Here is a 9,552-nt window from a genome sequence, read left to right as displayed (position 1 = left end):
GATCACTTCTTCTTTCATTCCTCACAGGGTTGCGTCCAGACCCATTACCTCTTCGATCTTCATTGTATGGTTGATACCGACCTCTGTTCGATCTTAGTTCATGATCGACAACTCTTTTGGATCTGTCACTAGTTCTGACGGGATAAACGGATCCCAGAGGGTCCCCAAGCTGATCATCTTCGACCCTAATTTTTGATTGGTACCTGTTATGGATGTCGGCCCAAGTTACCACCGGGTAATATATCAAATTTTGTTTCAACTGTTGTGAAGCCAATGAGCTTTGGGGGTTGAGTCATTGGGTGAATGCCTGAACGGCTCAATCGTCCGCGACCAGAGGCAGATCCATCCGTTGCATTTGAAACCTCGAAACGAATTTTCTGAGTATCTCGTTATCTCTTTGCTTTACATTGAAAAGGTATGACTTCCTGGTCTCAACCTTGATGGCCCCGGCATGCGCTTTGGCAAAGGCATCTGTAAGCATAACAAACGAGTCAATAGAATTAGGGGGAAAGTTGTGATATTATATCATAGCTCCTTTTGACAAGGTATCTCCGAACTTTTTCAGTAGAACGGATTCGATCTCGTCATCTTCCAAATCGTTTCCCTTGATGGCGCATGTGTAGGAGGTCACATGTTCATTTGGATGAGTTGTTCCATTATACTTCAGAATTTCGGGCATACGAAACTTCTTTGGGATCGGCTTTGTATCTGTGCTCGCAAGGAAAGATTTTTGGACAAATTTCTTGGAATCCAGGCCCTTCAGTATCGGTGGTGCTCCTGGGATTTGATCGACCCTGGAGTTATAGGTCTCCACTTTTTTGTCGTTAGCTTCGATTGTCTTTTCTCCCGATTCCACCCGTTTTATCAGTTCCTCAAGCATCTTTATTATCTCGTGGTTGGTCTTGAGTTCTGCTTCACCCGGCCTTTCTGTGGCCGGTCCATTTCTGTGAGCATTTTCCTGGGATGGTTCGGGCTCACCTCTGCTGGGGCGCGACTTTAGTTCTACAACTGGGCTATCACTGCCTGTTGAGCCTGTAACATTTCGAAGATCACCCGCAAGTTGATCACATCACCTTCGCCATCGTGTGTACTCGGGGCTATCGACTGGGCTCCCCCACGAATGTTGTTTTCAGGGTCAGTAGGCAAGTTTGCTTCGATAGCCACGTGTGAGTTAGCACCGACCGGATCCGCGTCTGGGAATCCGTTAGAGTCAACAGGGGGCACCTCGTTGCTGGGCACCACGTTGTTGTTCTCGCCATGGTGGCCGGACTCAGCATCAACGTTAAAATGGGTAGATTGGGAGTTTGACATTTTAAATTTGACCTGAAATTAAAAGCTGAAAGAACAAATGTAAAATAAAGTGTGTTATGGAAATTTGTATCAACTTGCCACTATTATCCTTAGCCCCACGGTGGACGCCAAACTATTTCCCTAAAAAATGGATAACAATTGAATTTATATATGGTTTTAAGGATATGCGGATTAATTCAATACAAATGATAAATAGCGTTAGATTAAACAGTTTAAAGGATGTAATAAATTGTCAAACCAATTAAGGGGAGTGATCTCAGACTCAATAACAACTTAGTGAAATGCCAGCCTTCGATCTCGGGCTCACAATAATGACGAACTGATGAACAAAAGTAAGAACATTGAATATAGAGAAAATAAGAGTATATGAATGTTACAATGTGTCCATGAATAATAATCTTTCCCCTTTATATAGTAGGGGAGTTTTACCCTAAGTGTAATTCTAAAAAAAGTAAATATCTTCTGTTACGCCGATCACTGATACGAGCCGAGATTCGCGCCGTGATATCCGGTTAGGTACGGATATCACGGCCCTTTGTAAGTCGTGTGCAGCTGCTCGATGATGCTCTCCAAAGTCTCAACCCTTAAATCGGATCTCAAGGACATGGCCCCGATATCCCTGAGGGCAGATGTTTGCCCGATCCCTGATACAAGGGGTTCTTTGTTCGGACTCCGATACGTTACGGTCATTTTTCCACTCCGCTCGGCTTACCGGGAAGTCGAGTCATGCGATGGGCTCGGTTTTAGCGATATACAAAAAGTTTATGCTCAGTCATATCAATCGAGAGAACGATGGCCAATGCCTAGCAAAATTAAATTGGGGTCGAACTGCTCCTTTCCTTTCTTCCACAAAACAAACACCAAAATTGCTTAGCCCGGTACATTAATTAAACGTAAAAAACAAAAGTCAACTAATAAATCAAAACTAAGCAAAATCAAAACAAGAAAATCATAGTCCTTTCTTTTTTCACAGCGCCATGTGATCAATCCAACAAAAAAAAAACCTACTATATATATAGATCCTCAAGATTAATCAGTAAGGTGGTGGTGGTTGTCTAGCAGTAGGTGCCCATATCACATCCGATGGCAATTGATTAGAACTGTAAAAAGACTGATCTGGTGGATGTCCACTATCTCCTCCGCCAGACGCCGCCGCCGGTGGCGACTGACCGCCGTCCTCATCCTCCACCGGGAACTTATGATAACAAGGATTATTAAACGTAGCAGCAATCAAATATACAGTCCCTGCCGATAAAAGTGGGCCAATAACAGCCCCACCCACCACTTGACCTTGTGGTCCCGCTAACGAAATACTGAACCCATTAGGAACACTTAAATTTTGTGGAACAATTGTAGCTGAAATGGATAGAATATTAAACGCGCCATGGAACGTAACAGTAGAAGCAGCAGTATTTGAAGGCTGCTTAAGAGTTATATTTGTAACAGTACCGGAACCGTTGAGAACACAAAGACCCATGTTTTGTTTTTCGCAGAAACGAAAAATAGAATCGATTATATCAACCCCAGTTGGAATTTCAAGAATATAAGGGCTCATGGAGGGTTTTTCCACATGATCGTCACGTGTTTTTATGATGAAAGTTGCATATTTAGGTTTATTCTTGGAACCAGGAGGACGGCCACGTGGACGGCGGACAACTTCGATCGTGGCACCGTCGTTCGCGGAGGAGGAAGGTGGTGCTGCTACGGTGGATATTGGCTGAGGTGGCGGTTGGTGGTGGAAATTTTGGGCATGATGAAGCTTAGCAAACATACTGCTAGAAATATAATTAATAGAATGATTTTTGGTTTCTTCTACAAATTCCCCTTTCTTTTTTTTTTAATACGTTTAGCCTTACGGATTTTGAGCTCTCTCTACATCTACCAAGAAATGAGAGAGATGATTGGATGTATCAACTATGTATGGGTAATTGGGTATACAATAACATAACCAAAGATGAAGAAAAAAGCAGATACGGAAATAGATAGAGGAAGATATTTGAGAAAGAAAAGATGTATTGGAGTTTTCCTTCAAAGGGTGAATGAAGATAGAATATTCTTAATAATACTAGAAGAAAAGGGCCGTGGTATCGTTTGGGAGGAGGGGGAAGAGAAGAAGGTGATGAGCTTAGAAACTACTCCTATATATAAGAGAAGATTAATGCGCCGGTTGTAATTGGAGGCACAAAGGATAGGGTAACTGTTTTCCAGAGGATAAATTATATGTAAAACAATATTTACATAATCAAATTACTCCTTCCGGTCCATTTTAATTGATTTTTTTTTAGCTATTTTCATACATATAAAGGAGTCTACTTTAGTATTAATTAATAATAAAATTGACTATATTAACCATAATTTGCTCATTGAAAATATAACAAATACTCCTAGGCTTTTTACTTATGGGCTCTTTACTCCAAAGACAACTTTGAAACAAGAAGTTAATTACTTCTTGATATATGAAAAAACAAATATTATGGACCTCAATAAAAGGTCAAAAAATCAATTAAAGTAGACCGGAGTGAGTGTTTACTAGATCAGTAATTACATGTACCAATTCGTTTGATAAAATTAATAATTTGATAAAAAATTGTAATCATCTTATTATCATAATTTAAAATTCACTGATATATACCATCAATATATATACCTTAATCTTTTCTAGAGAAATATGTGAACAATATGTTTGACCAAAAAGTGTAATTCTTGGCTCAAATAATTAAATGTATATATTAAGGGGTTAAACCTAGTTAACAATAATATTTCTAGATGTGAGTTTCGAAAACATGACTAACGTTGGATAGATCTGGTAGAAATATAATAATGGTGTACAACAATCATTCCAAGTAAAGTGAGCAATAATAGAGCACTAAATAGCAATGAACAATAATAAATGACATTTAAGTAAATAGAAGAAATGATTCACCCAATAAATGAGGAACTAGGTGGTTATTCCTCTTGATAATGACGAATGACAAACAAATCCATGAATGTTCGAATCATCCTCGGATCTGGTGGAAAGTATGGAATAATATAGACAAGAATCTTGGTGAAAAATATGATGTTTGTATCTTAGTAAAAGAGAGAGAATCTTTTGTCAAAGTGTGTTCTTACAAATGAATATCACATGCCTTACACCATTTTCCCATCTTCCTATATATATGAGACATAATTCTAACAAATCCTGACAGTACAAACTGTACAGAATATTCGCTAAAATATTTCCTTTAATATCTTATTTCGAAAACTACCTGTTACAACTTTATCAGTGATGCTCGACCTCGACCATTATCGTCATCTCGACCACGACTCCCGTCGAAACTTTGGTTGCAAGTATTCCTGCTTCCTGGCCTACCTCAGCTAATGACGACTCGAGACTCCCTTCTTTTGGGTAATCTTATTTCGAATATTATTAGGCTGATTTCGACCCATACAGTTAGTCCCTTCACTTATTGAGGCCGGCCTAAGGCGGGCTTGATGAGCGAATTTTATTCATCATGGTCGAGATGATTGGACGAGTGGGTCGGGTCGCAATATTTGAGACGAAATGGCAACGTAGCCTTTCATGAGCCACAATTTTTGGGGTTACGTTGTTCCTGGATCAAAGTGACGTCATGGCGTCATACGTCATTATGGTGCATTTTTTGATGCGTTGCATCATTTTGTGTGCACATGTTGGTTGTATCTGTCTCTTCGATAGTGGTGCTAAGTAAAGATGACCTAATTTCTCGGTTTTAATACCTCAGCTCTTATAAATAGGGATGTGAAGAAACACACTCAAGTTTTACAGATTTCCCATATCGAAACCTTGTGCCTTCTTCTTATTCCATTATTTTGCATCTTTTTTCCCTGCCTGTGCGACCCATGTTGTTTTTAACTCCCCGTTACTTTGAATACCCTCTCTTTCGTTAGAATTATGTCTAACATATCTTCTGGTCCTAGCGAGGAAAGTTACCCGGTTCCCTTAGCAATGGTTTTCCCTCCTCACACAGAGGGCATCTCCGTTGCCGTTGAGTACAAGAACTTCTCCACGGCGGAGGAGATAGTTTCTCGTGGTGGGAAAGTCAGGTCTGATTTTACAAAGGCGCATGGAGCTGAGCTCGAAATCTCCGAGTCAGCGATGAAGGAGGCCAATTTATTAGAGCTTAGGGCTAAATTCGACATTTCTTCTCGCATTGAGTTGGTCTCTACCGGGCGGGATGTGGTACAAGTCTACCACCCCGGGTACTATGCATTCTACGCTTACCCCTTTTATGCTGGCTACACTCTTCCCCTTATTCCACTGGCGGGGGAGTTTTGACATTTTTATGGCGTTTGCCCAGCTCAGCTCACACCATATATCTATAAGCTCATAAGGATGCTTACTAAGTTTGCGGAATTGGCCGGGGTTGAGATCACACTTCAGCATTTGATGCATCTCATGGCCCCTTGTTTCTATAGGGGATGAGGTTAAACCTTCGCCACCGAGCGGGAAAGTGCCTGGTGGTGAAGATGGATGATAAGGCTAACCGTCAGTTCTGACACAATGTTTTCTTCGTTAGAACCGACGACATGGTGGCCAACACAGACGGCTTCCCTGAAACTTGGAATTATACTCGTAAGCGTCTAAACTCTCTTCGTTAAGGCATTTTATTTACTTCGCTTAGTTGTGGGTTCTGATCTCTTGCTCATTTCTTGTTCAGCCAGGACTACGCCCCTTTATTTGGTCGGGGACATTTCTGATTGGGTAGGCCGGCTCCTCCTCACATCGCGGGAATTCATGAGTGGCCGGGTTTTTTCAAGAAGTTTGGGCCTGCTCCTTCTTTAACCGGTGGGTTTCTTTGTTTTGGCCTCTATTTCGCTTACCTTTTGTAGTTTACTCTGGCTGACCCCCTTTTTTTCTTCTTTTGTGCTTCACTTAAATCTAGCCCGAGGGTCTTCGAAGAAGCTGAGAGCTCCCCCACCTGCATTTCGTAAGAGGAAAGCTGCTGCCTCGTCGGCTTCTGCCCCTTCTACTATCGCGGCTAATTCTGCTCGCTCCTCGATCCCACCCGCTGCTTCAGCATCAATTCCTCTGTTAACTGCTGATATTTCGGCAGCAGAACCTTCAGCTTCCCCTTTGTACCGTCTTATGGACGAAGAGGAGGAGTCACTGCCAGGTGACGGAGACCTGATGCCCCACTAGAGGAGATCGGTGGATATTGGCGACGGCGTTGCCTGTGCCGTGGAATTTGTGATGGATGACTTTACTCTTCATAAGACGACGACCATTGTCCTTGAGGATGATGTCGGACTAACGTCTGAGGTTCCAAGATCGACAGAGGCCGACGAAGGTAAGTCTCTCCCCTATGTGATGATGAAGGCCGAAGGGCCGGCCGCCGGAGTTTTTGATCCTTTGCGGAAAGAGGGGCCATTGACTTTGCAGCCAGCCGATGATACTTCTTTGCTGGCCGATGGGAGAGGCAAAGGCAATATCGAAGATAGTTGTGAGACGGTCAAACGTTGATGTCGCTGACCTAAGGATAGTGAATGAATGGTTTACCTAACTCGAGGTGAGGTTGGAAGGGTCTATGAGGACCATTTCTATCCCCATGGATCGCAATCTGTTAAAGAATACGGAGAACGTAATCCCTTCCTTCGGCTATCTTTGCTCCGACGTAGAAGGTCAAACCCTCAGAAAACTGGACGATGTTACTCTGTCTAGGATTATAGCCAGCCTTTCCCTCAGGATGAGTATTTTAGGGTTTTATTTTTCTTACTGTAGTGTTTTTATAGTGTTTTGCCTTTATTAGCGGAGACGTTCTAACATTTGATTTCCTTCTTTTTCTTATGATTGCAGACCATGATCTTGGAGATTGAGAGTGCTCGAAGGGAGGAGAGGTGTAAGAAAATATTTGAGAAGTTGGAGTACAAGTACTTTGAGTACCGCGGCAAGTACTGGGAGATTCGCAGGCATTTTGGCGAGAGTGGTAACTTGCGGGCCCTTCGTGATGAGTTGAAAGAGAAGGATGACGAGTTGGTGAGGGTCATCGAGAGGTGTAGCGTCCTTGAAGTGATGTTGAGAGGTAAGGAGGAAGAGCTTGAAGTCAGCAAAGGGGTCGAAGCCCAGTGCAGCGATCTTCACGCTCAGATGGTTTCGTTGCGTGCCCAGCTTGAGGAGTGTCAATTCAGAGCGGATGCTCTAAGTGGCGAGGTCGCCAAGAAAGCGGAGGGTCTTAAGAAGGAGGAGTTCGCTCGGTTGTAGGCTTTGAAGAAGGTGGAGGCTCTTGAGGTAGTGATCCAGAATCTCCATTCTGAGCGAGAGAATGACTTGGAAACGACAAGGCTTAAAGTAGAACTACTTGATGAGAGGATTAGAGAGTTGGAGAAAGATACCCCCTGGCCTTTACGACCGAGTTGTTGGCGCAACCATCCTCTTCCTATACTTCAGATTTTCCTAATATTCCCCGGGAGTTGTACGAGAAGTGGATTCATGTCGAGGCCCAGTTAGACTTGTTTCGAGATTTGCATGCGGCAGGATCCGTTTCTGATGCCGCCCTCAAAGAAGCTCGTGTTAAAGCTCGCGAAGCTCGATTCGCTTGCGAATATGACCCTGCTACACCAGAGGCTGGCGAGGATGAGGGGGACGATGGTGTAGACCGGCCCGAGCAGAATGCCTGGTATGACGCTGCATATCATGAGGCGAAGGCGGCGATGGCAAGGGTGTTGAAAGTCAAGGGGGAGACATTGTTGAGGACCAAGTCGGCATGGATATTGAGGGTCGTGATAGTGGTGACAAGTAGTTTTCTCTTTTGATTTTTGTATATTTTTGTGTGTAGTTGGTGGTGTCTTCATGAGCCTTTGTAAGAAATATTTCAAGTATGAAATGCCAACTTCGTTATTTGCATTTGATTCTCTTACTGCGGTTCATTTTTGCATTTGTATGTTTCTTAATTATGTCGCTTGGTTGCCTTGATTTTCTTACTGTGAACACCTAATGGCTAATAGTGGCCAGGGGTTGGTGGGCGTTTGTTCGAACAAGGTTTTAATTATGGACGAGGGCTGGTAGGTGTTAGTTCGAACAAGGTCGAACATAACCTAAGTTTAACTATGGCCGAGGGCCAGTAGGTTTCAGTTCGAACAAGGTTGAACATAACCTAAATTTAATTATGGCCGAGGACCGGCAGGTGTTAGTTCGAACGAGGTCAAACATAACCTAAGTTTAATTATGGCTGAGGGATAGTAGACGTCGGTTCGACGAGGTCGAACATAACCTAATTTTAATTATGGTCGAGGGCCAGTAGATGTTAGTTCGAACAAGGTCGAACATAACCTAAATTTAATTATGGTCGAGGGCCGGTAGGTGTTAGTTCGAACAAGGTCGAACATAACCTAAATTTAATTATGGCCGAGGCCGGTAGGTGTTAGTTCGAACAAGGTCGAACATAACCTAAATTTAAATATGGCTGAGGGCCGGTATGTTAGTTCAAACAAGGTCGAACATAACCTAAATTTAATTATAGCCGATGGCCGGTAGGTGTTAGTTCGAATAAGGTCGAACATAACACTAAATTTAATTATGGATGAGGGATGGTAGGCGTTTCGATAAGTATGAAGTTTGTCGAAATCGTAAATTTAAGCATTGTTTCTTTGGTCATACAGTTAAAGAAATTTACAAATTTTCGGGTGTTGGATGGCGTTCCAATCCCAATCCCAGTCTATCTAGTCCATTCATTGGTTAAACCGGAGAGTTCTTGAGAGGTTGAGCAATGAACTAGCCGTCCTGGCTCCATCTTTGTGTACTTCGGCTTGAAGTGTTCCCTTCGTCGCCTCGTTAAAAACCCTCTTGAGAAAACCCAATTGGGACAAAACTCTAGTGAGGGAAAAAGAGTACGACTTGGGGGATGCTTTATCTCTTAAAAGTTGAAGTACTTGAAGTGGGTAATATTCCAGTTGTTTGGTAGTAGCTTTCCTTCCATTGTTTCTAGTTGGAATGATCCTTTGTTCGCTTTTGCCATGATTTTGTACGAGCCGTCCCAATTTGTTCCTAGTTTGCCTTCCCGTGGGTCTTTGCTCACCTGTGTTTTAGCTTTAAGCACGTAGTCCCCGACTTTGAGCGGCCTGACCTTTGCCCTCTTGTTATAATAGCGTTCTGCTTGTTGTTTTTGGGCGATTATCCTTATGTAGGCCATGTCTCTTTGTTCCTCATGTTCGTCGAGCTCCTGCCTTCTCCTTTCATCGTTCTTTTGTCCGCTCTCATGGAAGTACCTTAGGCTGGGCTCTCCG

General features: G+C 42.9%; 1 protein-coding gene across 1 annotated transcript; it reads right to left on the bottom strand.

Moving 5' to 3' along the window:
* Positions 1 to 2,207: 2,207 nt before the first annotated feature.
* LOC107815649 (AT-hook motif nuclear-localized protein 17-like) lies at positions 2,208 to 3,473 on the bottom strand. Its single transcript, XM_016641262.2, has one exon. It carries the CDS (start codon positions 3,080 to 3,082, stop codon positions 2,345 to 2,347), a length of 738 nt encoding a protein of 245 aa, XP_016496748.1. The 5' UTR covers positions 3,083 to 3,473; the 3' UTR covers positions 2,208 to 2,344.
* Between the last annotated feature and the right edge of the window lie 6,079 nt (positions 3,474 to 9,552).

Source organism: Nicotiana tabacum, chromosome 15 (genome assembly GCF_000715075.1).
Source record: "Nicotiana tabacum cultivar K326 chromosome 15, ASM71507v2, whole genome shotgun sequence".
NCBI lineage: Eukaryota > Viridiplantae > Streptophyta > Magnoliopsida > Solanales > Solanaceae > Nicotiana > Nicotiana tabacum.
This window is presented reverse-complemented; position numbering and strand designations above follow the sequence as displayed.

Excerpts from the sequence above, each read along its gene's own strand:
- LOC107815649 (XM_016641262.2), bottom strand. The coding sequence starts at position 3,082 with ATGTTTGCTAAGCTTCATCATGCCCAAAATTTCCACCACCAACCGCCA.